The sequence below is a fragment of the Pseudorca crassidens genome, chromosome 4 (genome assembly GCF_039906515.1).
Source record: "Pseudorca crassidens isolate mPseCra1 chromosome 4, mPseCra1.hap1, whole genome shotgun sequence".
Lineage (NCBI taxonomy): Eukaryota > Metazoa > Chordata > Mammalia > Artiodactyla > Delphinidae > Pseudorca > Pseudorca crassidens.
In genome coordinates this window covers 63502416-63517493 of record NC_090299.1, presented here as the reverse complement: position 1 = coordinate 63517493, position 15078 = coordinate 63502416, and the positions used below count along the sequence as shown (strand labels likewise).

The window sequence follows — 15078 nt, the reverse complement described above, 5'->3', positions numbered from 1 at the left end:
AGGTTAAGAAAAAAAGTTGAAGTTGTTCAAGATGATGGAAATTTAAACTATGAACACATTTGTGCTTAGAAAATTTTCAATAGTACTGGGTACAGAAATGCTCCAACTAGAGAAGAAACAAATTAATTTGTATATGATTTGAGATTTAAATAAATTACACTCGGTATGTTTTATTTCAAAAACTTCTCTACAGCGCAATTCCAACAAACATAAACTATAGTTACAGTAATATAAGCTATTAAAAAAAAAATCAGTCCACATATTCCGATTCCACATATTCCTCAGGCAGATAGGCTTATATATATCCTCAATGTGAAGCTAAGAAACACCTGCCTCCTCTCTAATCTATCTTCCTCTCAAAATAAGAATGAAATATAAAATTCCTATAGATAATAATAACTAATATTATACAGCCATACAATACAGTACGGCCACTATTTAATATCCACATGTGGCTCTTAAGCACTGAAATGTGTCTAGTCCAAATTGGGATGTGGGTAAGTGTAAACTACCCACCAGATCTCAAGGAGTTAGTATGAAAAAAAGAGTGTAAACATCTCATTAATAATTTTTATGTTGATTACATACTGAAATGATAATATTGGGTTAAATTAAAAATCTTATTAAAATTAATTTCACCTGTTTTAAAAAAGTGACTAGTAGAAAATTTAAAATTATGTATGTAGTTCAAATTACATTTCTATTGGATAGTGTTGCTTACCAAGAAGTGTACTTATATTTAATTATACTTATTGTACTTATATTTACTTAATTTACCTTATAAATTACTTTTTGTAAATTATACTTACTGAATTTAATATATAGAATTACTTTAAGATATGTAAGTATATATATAATTTAATAGTTTATAATTTAATATATTGAATTCTAATCTCTTACTCTATAAGACAGATTCTATTATGCCCATTTTGCAGATGAAGAAACAGACACACAGAAATCTGCCCAAAGTCACACAGCTAATATGCTGAAGGGTCAGGATTTGAACCAGGCAGTCTGGCTCCACAGTCTATGCTTCTAGCCACTATGTCATACTGACTCTCAGTTTGTAAGGATGAGCACACCAGTGCTAGATGGTAGAAATGTTTTAAAGGGGGTAACCATTTGTTAAATGCTTACTATGTGGCAGATGCTGTACTGAAAGCTTTATGTGCATTATCCCATTTAATTTTTATACAATCTACAAAGTAGGTACTGGAACCATTTTCATTTTATAGATGCGGAAACTGGGAATCCAATCAAAGTGAGAGCCCTGGAGGAAGCTGGCCTAGTCTCACACCACTGATACCATGTGCTGACTGTGTGACCTTGGACAAGTGACTTACCTTTTCTATGCCTTAATTTCTCCACCTGTAAAATGGTAAGATAGGAGTATTGATCTCTGGGGCTGCTTTAAGGATTACAAGAAACCCCTGATATATGTACAGCATACTCAGCATGGAAATATTAGTTGTCATTATTACTAATCTCAAATCCAGGTTTGTCTGCCCATGCACTAAACTACTATACTCTACTGCCTCTGTTTATGAACTTCCTACAGTATATCACAAGTCAGCCTTTATGGGTATATAGGGAGTGATGGGGCGCAAGGTTTTCATTAGGGCACATGTAAGAAAAAAGCCATCTCTCCCAACTCTAATGTATGACAGGAGTCACTTCCTTGCCATCCACACAGTGAGGGAAAAGAGGTTGAATAAATGTACACATGAAGAGAAATTGCGAGTATATATGGGAATTTTAAAGAGGAATAGTTGTGGTTTGAATTATTATATACTTTCATATATGTACATCACAGAAGCAATGTTTTTCTCACTTTGAAGTTGGATGAAAAAGTAAGCTGCAATAGTAGCACACTATGACAGGGTGAGTGTTAAAAAAAAAACAAACAAAAACAGCACAGCACTCTGGTCAAGAGTCCAAGGGCCTTAGCATAGCTTCCTCTTGTGTCTGAGGTATGGGGAGGCTCTGCACCACAAGCTCTCCTTTCCCTTCCCTGCCAGGCTGGCCTTACTCCTAGGCAAGACTGGGTATTATTTAAAAGAGGGACTGCTCCTGTGGGTACCACACGCCCCTCGGATATCTTATCCAACAACCTAAAACTCTAACCTACCAGTGAGACCCTAACTTGGAAAGAAGTTCACACCCAACCCCATGTTGGGTTAGGGAGGGGCTATGCCCTCGTGGAGTCATTCTTTTGTGCGGATTTGTTTCACCAGGGTTTTTGTTTTTAACTTAGCTGAGTTTCAGGTTAGACTTGGAAAAGGGATTGGGGATGAGCAGCAACAGGTGACAAAATTCTGGAATGTGAGGGTTTTAAGTTGTGATAAAGAGGTAAGAGGGCAGAGCTTTAACTAACCCCTGCTAAATAGCTACCCTATGCCTGATAATATGTTTGGAAAAATCAGCTCATTGAAACCTCATCCCAACCCCAGGAAGGAGGTCACATTAGCCTCTTTGACAGAAATTATCAAGGAAAGGAGAACTGTAAAAGGAGAAAGAAAAAAGCATCAACTTGTTCGGGACAGGTCTTACCCCTGGCCCTTCTCCGAGCCGTCAGACCCCACTTCTCACTCTCAGTCCTGTCAGATGCCCCGCTGCACCCTGCTACCCTCTTGTGCACCCTGTCTAAACAGCAGACTCCACCTGGGGTGAACCCACATAGGAAGCAAGGCAGCTTAACTCCGTATACCCTGTTCCAGAAAGGAAATCTCTACAGATTGAATTTCCTTATTAAGTAGAGGGAACGCAAGGTCATCTTTTTATTTAGGTCATTTTTCCTCATTTGTTTTGTGATCGAGAAATGGGTTGAATAAGAACTAGAATATTAGGAATTTGGCATAAATAATTCAGACACACATGGAAACCTGTTACATTTGTCAAAGAAAGAAAAGAGAAAGAAAAAAATGAAGGGAAGATAAAGAAAGGAAGGGAGGAGAGGAAGAGAGAGACAGAAATGGAAGGAAGAAAGTCTTTATATCTAGGAGAGTGTATTGTGAGGGGAGAGCTGTCTTCATTGAATCATGTCTTCGCTGTGGTGAAGCACAGATGCCTAGGGAACAGTTATTAAGGGTGGGTCCAAGAGCAGCTGTAGGCTGTGTGAACTGTGACCAGCAACATACAAATCATTAACTGGATATCAAAAATAAATGAAAAATTCAAGTATAGTAGATAATGTAAAAACACAACATCTCCTTTATCTAAATCTATTCTCAAAAAAGTTAAGGATGTTTAAAAGTAAGAGTAAGTCTAAAAATGGGTTCATCTGTTTTCAATTACCTAATACAAAAATACCTTTCCTTTATGTTCAGGATCTTTAAGGGAAGAGGGAAATCAACTGAGGACAAAAAGGTGGACAAAAAGGACAGAGAACAGTCCCTGCCCTCTGAAGCTACTGCATTTCTAGAGAGAAAACTCATGTACCTGAAGATGCGCTGTAATACTGTGCAGTAAATAAGGTTAAAAATGGTGCAGAATATAACAACTATTCTTTCCACTAAAAAATCTCTCTGAAGATCTTTAACACTGAAAAATGGCAAAATGATGGAAAAACTTTTCTTGATGTAAATAGTCATGAAAACGGATCACAAACATGATATCACAAACATGATAACAAAGTACTACAATCCTTGGCAAGGTTTAAGAGAAAATGATCTTATATATGGAATATATTTTAAAAATACTTTTTTCTTCATATGTTGCATTTTTTAAAGACAAGCATTTGAAAACTTTTCTTGACTTACTGGACAGTAGACATATCCATCACTTTTTTCATCAATGAAAACTAATCTGGTCCCATTTGGGTCGGGAAAAATCTTTTTCACACTGACAGGATGTCGATAATCATTAACAAATTGCCAATCTTCAATGTAGAAATACTGAATGACACCAGTCTAAAAAAATACAGTCATAGAAATAAAAGGTTGTCAAGAAGATACAGACTTTCAGCATTTATGTTAAACATATTTCTTAACTTAAAGAAAAAAAATGTCGTATTTTTGATCAAGGAAGAATTTAAGAATAATATTTACTATATGAGCCAAGTACAGACCCAAGAAAATAAGTAAAATGAAAACGCACATGTGATTAAACAGTCTATTAATTCTAACATTCTTAGTGATATTAAAGCTTAATTGATTTTTCAGATTTTCCACTTGCAAGAAATACCCTTATTGTTTAAGAGTGACTTTCAAGTCATGTTACTTTAAATATTTTTGCTATTAATTAATAGATAAATTAGAAAATTAAGTTTAAAATAAAAAATAAACCAAAACCCACCAGATACAATCAATTGTAGTTCTATATGTTAGCAAAGAACATGTAGACATCAAAATTTAAAAATATATCATTTACAATCACTCAAAAAAATTAAATACTTAGGTGTAAATTCAACAAAGCATGCATAGGATTTGTGCGTTGAAAACTAAAAAACACTAATGAAAGAATTAAAGAACATTTGAATAAATGGAGAGGTGTACTGTATTCATGGATTGGTGTCATAGTAAACATGTTACTTCTCCTGAACTTATATATAAGTTTAATATAATTCCAACAAAAATCTCAACAAGATTTTTTTGTAGACGCAGACAAGATTATTCTAAAATTTATATGGACCGGCAAAGGAACTACAATAGCTAAAACAGTTTTGAAAAAATATAGTGGGAAAATTAGTATATTAAATTTCAAGACTTTTTTTTATAGCTACAGCCATCAAGGTTCTGTAGTATTGGTGGAGGAAAGACACACAGATCACTGGAATACACCAGAAAAGCCATATTATTTGTTACCAGGGATTAAGGATGAGGTGGGGGCAGGAGGAAAGTGGATGTGGAGATAAAACAGCAACATGAAGGATCCTTGTAGTGACAGAATTGTTCTGTATCTTGACTATTAATGTCAATACCCTGGTTGTGATATGCAATGTAATATTACCATTGGGGGAAACTAGGAAAAGGGTTTATTAAGATCTCTCTGTATTGTTTCTTACAACTTCATGTGAATCTATGATGATCTCAAAATAAAAAGTTTAATTGAAATAAAAACACATAATAATATCTTAGATTTCTATTCAGGCCAAGATGGAATAACAGACGTGATTTAACTTTCCCACCCAAAATGACCAAAAATAACAGACAAAATACATGAAAAAACAGTTTTTAAGATATTGGAATAAGGCAACAAAGGACAGTGATCTCTTAGTGATGGGAAACAAACAAGGTAAGTCCTGTGAATGCTCCAGCTTTCGCCTTGAGAGAGTTTTCAAGCCATGGCAAAGGGAGGGAAAATGCAGGTGGAGCGTGATTCCCTGAGGTGAGGAGATAGAGCTGAGAATCCAGTGGGGGCAGGGAAGGAGGCGGCTAGACTTTGTAGGGTATAGTACCAGAGAGGAGAAAGCTGCACTGAGAGAGAAACTTGGAGATCTTCAGAGGGTCTACCTTGAGTCTTCAGCAGAGAACTAATCACTGCATAAATATGAGAAAACTGCTGAAGCCAGGAAAAAGAACCATCCAAAAGGATGAGCGTGAACAGTGACTGGCACTCACACAGGACTGGGAAGAGTGACTGTTCCCAATAGCCAGATTGGAAAACATAATTCATGGGATATTGTTAGAGTATTCAGGAAGATCTCGCCTCAAAAGTGGGAAGTAATCAGCTCTAGACTAAGCAGTGTTTCACATCTACCTAACAAATCACAAAATCAGACTCAAAAGGGTCAAAGTTGATTTCCAAGAAAATTAACTGCATCCCAGAACAGAGCTGAAGAGTATTTTTAGGAATACAAAAACATCCAGCACCCCAAAAGGTAAAAGTACCATGAGTGCAAAGAAGTAGGAAAACATAACCCATATTAAGGAGAATAACTGATCAATCAAAACTGACCCGGATATTAGAATTAGCAGACAATGTAACTACAACAGTTAATATCACTGCATGGCATATGTTTAAAAAGGTAACCGGAGACATGGAAGATACAAAAACAGACTCTAATATATCTTCTGCAGGTGAGCTACCATGTCTGAAATGAAAAATATGATGGATGAAACTACTGGCAGATTAAACATGACAGAAAAAAAGGCTAGTGACCTTGAAATACAGCAGTAGAAATTATCCAAAATGAAACTGAGAAAAAAGAATAAAAAAATTTAAAGAGCATCAACTGCGGGATAATTTAAAGTGGTTTAATATATGTATAATTGGAGTTTCTGAAATTGGAATGCAAACAGAGGGAGAAAAAAATATTTGAAGAAATAATGGTTGAAAATATTCCAAATTTTATTAAAACTATAAACCCTTGGATTCAACAACCTCAAGCACAAGAAATATGAAGAAACTTACATCAAGACAGATCACAATCAACTTGCTCAAAACCAGTGATAAAGTATTAAAAGAAGCCAGAGGAAAAAGACAGCTTACACACAGAGGAACAAAGATAAAGATGACCGATTTCTCATTAGAAATAATGCAGGCCAGAAGACAGAGGAGCAACATCTTTAAAGTACTGAAAGAAAAAACTGTCAACCTACAATTCTATATCTAGCAAAAATAGTTTTCAAAAATGCAGGTGAAATAAAGATGTTTTCAGACACGAAAGCAAAAGAATTCATCACCAGCAGACCAGCACTACAAACAGTGATAAAGGAAGTCCTTTAGTGGAAGGAAAATGATACCAGCTGGAACTATGGATCCACATAATAGAATGAAGGGCACCAAAAATGGTAACTATATGGAGAAATATATAAGATATTTTTAATTATGTAAATCTCTTAATTGTTTAAACAAAATTAATATCAGTGTATTATGGGGTTTATGACACCTGCAAAAGTAAAATGTATGACAGCAACAGCAGAGGTAGGAGGGGACACATAATATTCTAATAAATGAACTTATACTATTCTCTATACCTTACAAGGTATAATGTCACTTGAAGGTAGCCTGTGATAAATTAAGGATGTATACTACAAAACCTAAAACAACCACTAAAATAAGAGTTGTAGCTAATAAGGTCAATGAATGAGATAAAATTGAATAGTAAAAAATACACAATCCAAAAGAAGGCAAAAGAAGAGGAAAAAGGCAACAAAGAAGAGATGGGACAAATAGAAAACAAATAGCGAGATGGTAGATCGAACCTAAACACAGAGATAATCTCATTAAATTCAAAAGTCTAAACAACATAATTGGACTTCCCTGGTGGCGCAGTGGTTAAGGATCCACCTGCCAATGCAGGGGACATGGGTTCAAGCCCTGGTCCAGGAAGATCCCACATGCCGTGGTGCAACTAAGCCCATGTGCCACAACTACTGAGCCTGAGTTCTAGGGCCCGTGAGCTACAACTACTGAGCCCATGTGCAACAAATACTGAAGCCCGCACACCTAGAGCCCATGCTCTGCAACAAGAGAAGCCACCGCAATGAGGAGCCCGTGCACTGCAACGAAGAATAGCCCCCACTCACTGCAGCTAGAGAAAGCCCACGTGCAGCAAAGACCCAACACAGCCAAAAATAAATAAATAAATAAATTTACAAAAAAATAAACACTGTAATTAAAAGGCAGAGTTTGTCAAATTGTGAGAATTAATATGGTGCCTACAAGAAAAATATTTTACATATAAAGACACAAATGGTTAAAAATAAAAGAATGGAAAAATATATACCAGGGTAACATTCTAAAAAACTAGAATGGCTATATTAAAATCAGGCAAAATCAATTCCAGAGCAAAGACTATTGCCAGGGATAAAAAGGGTCATTTCAAAATGATAAAGGGGCTAATTTATGAAGAGAACATAACCATCCTAAATGGTTATGTACCTAATAACAGAGCTTCAATACACAAAAAAAAATTGACAGAACTGCAAAGAGAAATAGACAAATCCACAATTGTAATCTGAGTTTTCAATACCATTTTCTCAATAATTGACAGAACAAGTATATATAAAGTTGCAGAAGTCTTGAACATCATCAACCACCTTGATCTGACATTCTAGAACAGCATATCCTTTCCAAATACACAGGAACATTTACCAAGATAGATCACACTCTGTACCATAAATTAAGTCCCACAAATTTAAAAGGATTCAAGTCATACAAAGTATGTTCACTGACCATAACAGAACTAAATCAGAAACCAATAACAGAAAGATCTCTGTAAAATCTCGATTGTTAGAAAACTAAACACCGGACTTCTAAATAACCCATGAATCAGAGCAGAAATTAAAAGAGAAATTGTAAAATATTCTGAACTGAATAAAAATAAAACACAACATATCAGAATTTGCGGGATGTTGCTAAGATAGTACTTAGGGGAAAATGTCTAGCCCTAAGGGAGTATATTAGAAAAGAATTGTCTCAACTCAATGAACTCAGCTTCCATCTTAAGAAACTAGAAAAAGAACAAATTAAAGCCAAAATAAGCAGGAGAAAGGAAATAAAGATCAGAGCAGAAATCAATGAAACAGAAAACAACAGAGAAAAATCAATGAAACAAAAAAGTTGTATTCTCCTAAAAGATTGATAAAACAAAACTGATAAACCTCCAGGCACACCAATCAGGAAAAATGACACAAATTACCCAAATCAGGAAAGAAACAGGTGATATTACTACAGATTCTACAAATATTTAAAAGGATAATAAGGAATATTATGAATAAGTTTATGCCTATACATTTGATAATTTAGATAAATGGACAAATTCCTTGAAAAACACAAACTACCAAAGCTCACTCATGGAAAAAACACATAACCCAAATATTTTGATATTGATTATAGGAATTAAATTTATAGTTTAAAACCTTCCCATAAAAAAACTCCAGGCCTAGAAGGCTTCGTAGGAAAACAGCTCCACCATGGCACCTGGCTACTTTGCAATGCCACAGAGTCAAGGCTCAACTGTAGTCTGACCCATGTATTGGCAGAATCCTCTGTTATCTTACAAGGAACATGGTGAGATGGGCACTCTTGTGAAAATCTGTCACTGAGTCATTTCTCATCCACCTCTCTGTCTTGTGGGAGACTTCCATGAGGAATTTCTCAGCTGCTTCCCTGGTTCCAATGATGTCCAATTCATCTTGGATTGTCCAATTCACCTTCCTTAGTGTATAGCTGCAGAGTATAAACTGCTTAGTTGTAGCAGAGTTGAGTCCTCCACCACAGAGTACATAGAAGAGCATCTGACCTCTTCGGTTTGGTATTATTCTGTGGCACTAAGGATGTGGGGAGCTCTAATAACATGATCTTGCCTTTGCTGTATACATCTATTGGGACTGCTTCCTCCTTACCAGCTGAATCTATGGAAGTGCAGCAAGCCAACCTAGCAGGTACTACTCAACTACTGCTAGGAATTGCTTGATCACCCAGTAGGCTTCACTGGCACATTCTTTCAAACATTTAAGCAAAAAACAAACAAAAAACAAAACAAAACACTAATTCTAATCAACCCTTCCAGAAAATTGAAGATGACTAACTCATTCTATGATCATTACCCTGAAACTAAAATCAGACAAAGGCATCATAGGAAAAGAAAACAGCAGACCAATGTCCCTCATGTACGTAGATATAAAGATTTGAAATAAAACTTTAGTAAATGAATTCAACAATGTATAAAAAGAAGAATACATCATGATCAAGCGGGGGTTATCCCAGGAATGCTGGGTTGGCTTAACACTAGAAAATTAATTAATATAATCCACAAATTATAAACAAACTAAAAAAGAAAACCCATGTGATCATTTCGATAGATGGAGAAAAAGCATTTGATAAAATCCAACATCCACAGAAATTCTTAGTAAACTAGGAATAGAAGAAAACTTCTTCAACCTGATAACAGGAATCTGTAAAAGACCTACAGCTAACATCATACTTAATGGTCAAGAACAAGATGAAGACATCTACTCTCATTGCTTCTATCCAACAATATATTGGAATAGAAGGCAGACTGAAAAGGAAGAAGTAAAACTATCTTTATTAGCAGATGACATGATCATCTATATAGAAAATCCAATGGAATCTACCAAAAAAACACTACTAGAATTAGTGAGTTTAGTTAGGTTTCAGGATACAAGATGAATATACAAAAGTCAGTTGCATGTCTATCTGCTAAAAATGAATAATCAGAAATCGAAATAAAAAAGCAATACCATGTATAGGAGTACCCAAAATACGAAATACTTAGGTATAAATCTGAAACAAGATGTGAAAGACCTGTACACAGAAAACTCCAAAACACTGCTAAGAGAAATTAAAGAAAATCTAAATAAATGAAGATATATATCTTGTTCCTTGGTGGGAAGACTCAATATTGTTACGATGGCAATTGATCTGTAAGTTCAACAATGATCCCAATAAAAATACCAGCAGGCTTTTTGTAAAACTGGACAAACTTATTGTAAAATTTAACTGGGAATACAAAAAACTGAGAATAGCCAAAACAACTTTGAAAAGGAAACACAGAAGTTAGAGGGCTAACACCACCTGATTTCAAGACTTATTATAAAGCTACAGTAATCAAAACAGTGTGATACTGATGTAAAGACAGATAAACAGATCAAGAGAATAAACAGAGTCCAGAAAAAGATCTGTGCATTTATGGACAATTGATTTTTGACAAAAGTACAAAATCGACTCAACAAAGTACAAAAACAGTATAGTTTCGAAGAATAATAGTGTTTTCAACAAATGTTGCTGGAACAACCGAATAGCTATATGCAGGGAAAAAAACCCACAATACTTTGATCCATATCTCACAGCATAAACAAAAATTAACTCAAAATGGATCACAGACCTCAATGTAAAACATAAAAGTTGAAAGCTTCTAGAAGAAAACATACGAGAAAAACTTTGTGACCTTGGGTTAGGCAAAAATTTCTTTGATATGACACCCAAAGCAAAACCTATAAAAAAAATTAATTGATAAACTGGACCTGGTCAAAAATTTTTTAGTTCTCCTCTTTGAAAGACAGTGTTAAGAGACTGAAAAGACAACTCACGCACTGCGTGGAAAATACTTGCGAAGCACATATCCGATAAAGGACTTGAATCCAAAATGTGTGAAGAACCGTCAAAGCTCAATAAGAAAACAAACAATCCAATTAAGAAATGGTCAAGGGCTTCCCTGGTGGCGCAGTGGTTAAGAATTCGCCTGACAATGCAGGGCACACAGGTTCAAGCCCTGGTCTGAGAAGATCCCACATGCCACGGAGCAACTAAGCCCGTGTGCCACAACTACTGAGCCTGCGCTCTGGAGACCGCAAACCACAACTACTGAGCCCATGTGCAACAACGACTGAAGCCTGCGTGCCTAGAGCCTGTGCTCTGCAACGAGAAGCCCATGCACCACAACGAAGAGTAGCCCCTGCTTGCTGCAACTAGAGAAAGCCCGCACACAGCAACAAAGACCCAATGCAGCCAAAAATAAATAAATAAAATAAATTAAAAAAAAAAAAGAAATGGTCAAAAAACTTGGACACTTCACCAAAGATATACAGCTAGCAAATAAGCATATGAAAAGATGTTCTACATCATTAGTCCGGTAATGAAATGCAAATTAAAATCATAATGAGGTATCGCTACACACTTATTAGAGTGGCTAAAATGTAAAAGACCGATCATATCAAGTGTTAGTGAGGATGTAGAGGAATTGGAGCACTCATACACTGTTGATGGGAATGTAAAATGGTACAACCAATTAAATTAGAAAAGAGTCTGTCAGTTTCTTAAAAGGTTAAACATACACTTGCTATATGACATATCATTCTACTTCTAGGCATTTATCCAAGAGAAAAGAAAGCATATGTCTATACAAAGACTTGAACACAAATTTGTTTATAGCAGCTTTATTTGTAAATATTCCAAACTGGAAGTAACACCAATGTCCATCCATAGGTTCATGGATAAGCAAATTATGATATATGCATACTGTGGAATACTACCCAGCAAGAAAAAGGAATGAACTATTGACACACACACCAACATGGATGAATCTCAAAATAACTATACTGAGCCAGACAAAAGGAGTGCCTACTATATGATTCCATGTATATACAACTCTAGAAAAGACGAACTCATTTATAGTGACAGAAAGCACTGAGTGGGGAGGGATGGGAAGACCGAATCATAAAGGGTCATTAGAAAACTTTTGGGGGTGATGAATATGTTCACTATTTTGATTAAGTTGATGGTGTTTTCACAGGATATACATATGTCAAAACTTATCAAATTAGAGACTTTCAATAGTGTGGTTTATTATATAACAATTATACTTCAATAAAGCTGCTAAAAAACCCCGATATTTTCAGAATCACTGAAGAATGAGATATTTTATAGGAAAAAAAGATTTTGTAACTGTGTGTGGTGATGGATGTTAACTAGAGGGTTACCATTTTGCAATATGTACAAAGACTGAATCATTATGCTGCACACCTGAAACTAATACAATGTTATATGTCAATTATACCTCAATAAAAAAAAGAAACTGAGATAGAGATAAATGCTACGTTATTGGCAGATTACTACACTTTGAGTTCTTACTTCACAATGCTGTGTGGCACAGTGGGAAGAGTAGATTTTCCATCAGAAAATCTTGCTTGTTAAGTCCACCTCTACTACAAACTTACTAACTTCTCAATCTTCAGTATCCTTATCTCTAAAACTTTTCTGCTTATATATTTATGACTATATTTACTACTTATTTACCATATCATTTACCACTTTACCTGATACATGAAACCTACCCTACTTGTGTATATAGCTCAAAGACTCATTATTTTAGGTCAAACTTAAATTTAAAAAGTCTCTCGTCTGGCAATAAGCATGTTTTAAAATATGCTCGGTTTAAAAAACAGTATGAGATAATGGAACCTTTGAAACAGTGAATAATTGTTTTCTAATGTGGAAAACAATGTTTTTTTTTTTTAGACCAACTTCACTGAATTCTTCTAGAGACTAAGCAAGGTAAGAGGTATGATATGCTTTGAAAAACTCTGAAAACTTTTTACAAATATAAGATGCTATTACTAAACTAAGTTTTATGTATATGTGGCTAATGTAATATTTAGGAGTACAGGGTATTGGTGGTTCAAAAGACAAAAAATTGAAGTGGGATTCTCAATATTCAAGTAATTTTAATTAAATGCCCACTAAATGTAGGCACTGGAGAGCTAAAGTTGAATGACGTGTTTTACATTTGTCATCAAATTAAATCCTTAAAGCATCTAGATAAGGAAAATGAGGCTGGGAGGTGTCAAGCAGGAAGCAGCAAGTAAGAGAGCTAGTATCTGAGCCCAGATTGTCCAGGCTCCAAAGCCGTTGTGCCATCAAAATTGCTATAGTTACAAAAGCACTTGACACTGGCAAATCACACCACCTATGTGCGCTACATAAGTATATAATGTTTGTAACTGCACATATGATATCTATATAATAGATGTATATAAACACATATATAATAAACAAATTACAAGGTAAAAATGAGAAATTCCCCCATGTCCTATATTAAGGAAGACAATACGTACATCTGTGCCATAGATGAGGAAATCACCAGTTAAGGCATGACATAAAATACGGCACTTATCATCCACTGCTGGGAAAAGTCGAGTCTCACGTTCTTCTTGAGTATCCAACATTTCACTTTCTATCTAAAACATAAAGAATAATAGTGGATCATAGATTTATCTGAATAAACCTGGTTTGCAACATCTAAGGGGTAGGGGAGAGTCTTTTTCTTAAGTTCAGCTAAACATTCAGACTCACCAAACTATCACAGACCAGTTTACTCAGAAAGATATCAGGAAGGAACCCAGCTTGCCAGCAGGGCGCATTAAACAACCCTTTTAATGGGAATAGTCTCCGCAGCAGGCTCTGCAATTGTCTAGTAGCTAGTATCTTTGGCTTCCCAGAAGCAAAGAGCCAAGAAACAGATGTGGGAGATGCCCTGGTTGAGAAGTCCCATATTTCAGGGGCCAATATCTCTTGAACAACTCAACAGGCACAGTTTCAAGATCCCCACAAGTGACATGCCCAAATACATGGGTCAGTGCATTCCAGGAAGCCAGACGTATGGCATTCCCATCAGTTTTTACAATTTACTTATAGTTCCTCCTAGATGCAGTCTACACAGTCATTTTTACCATAAGCAATGTTGTGAGTAGCACAGCTGAAACTCTGTCAGGTTTCATGGGAACAGAGCTTGGGAGTCAACTGAACAGCTCGTGCAGAAGGGTAAGGAGTTCTGTTAATCCTTTATCCACATCTGGCTTTCTAGCTAGTCTGTCATATGGTTGCTTCTTTATTTTTTTAAAATAAATCTTTATTTTAGAATGCTTTTAGATTTTCAGAAAAGGTGTGAAGATAGTAGAGTTCTCATACACCCCACACCTGGTTTCCCCTATCATTGACACGTTACATGAGTATGGTACGTTTATTACAAATAATAACGAATATCGATACATCATTTATAACATAACGCCATACGTTATTCAGATTTCCTAGTTTTTACCCTAATGCTGTTTTTTGTTTGTTTTTTTTAACATCTTTATTGGAGTATCATTGCTTTACAATGGTGTGTTAGTTTCTGCTGTATAACAAAGTGAATCAGCTGTACATATACATTTATCCCCATATCCCCTCCCTCTTGTGCTCCCTCCAATCCTCCCTATCCCACCCCTCTAGGTGGTCACAAAGCATATGGTCGCTTCTTGACCAAAGTTCTTGATAATAAAACATTAGGCTGTTCATCACTTACCTGAGCAGGCCTCAGGACATCAAAATTATACTTACCAAATGTAACTGGACTTTGCCTTCAAAAAGTGCAGCTGCATAGTCAGAATGAAGGCAAACGCTGGCTACTGTCCCCAGATATTCCACATCTTTCAATTTTTTAACAGCTGCAGCAATTAAAACAAAACCAAACACATTAAAATATAAATAAAATGATCTAATTAATGATTTGCAAATAAGTTTTAAACGTGTGCCTTTGCAAGAATATTCCGAACCTAAAATTTTTATTTTAGCCATTCTAAAGAAAATCTTAGTTGCCATATAAATTTGCCTTCAGGAATTTCATAGTGGTTC

General features: G+C 35.5%; 1 protein-coding gene across 5 annotated transcripts in view; it reads right to left on the bottom strand.

Moving 5' to 3' along the window:
* Positions 1-15078, bottom strand: part of WDR19 (WD repeat domain 19) — an 83883-nt gene that overhangs the window by 42740 nt on the left and 26065 nt on the right. For all 5 annotated transcript variants that reach the window (XR_010942958.1, XM_067735758.1, XM_067735761.1 and 2 more), the window contains 3 exons: positions 14785-14891; positions 13521-13643; positions 3759-3908 (listed from right to left, as the gene is read on the bottom strand). Coding sequence is in view for 4 of the 5 variants with exons in the window: in XM_067735758.1 (XP_067591859.1) it covers positions 3759-3908; positions 13521-13643; positions 14785-14891 (380 nt within the window). In the remaining variant the exon portion in view is untranslated. The remainder of the gene's footprint in view (positions 1-3758; positions 3909-13520; positions 13644-14784; positions 14892-15078) is intronic.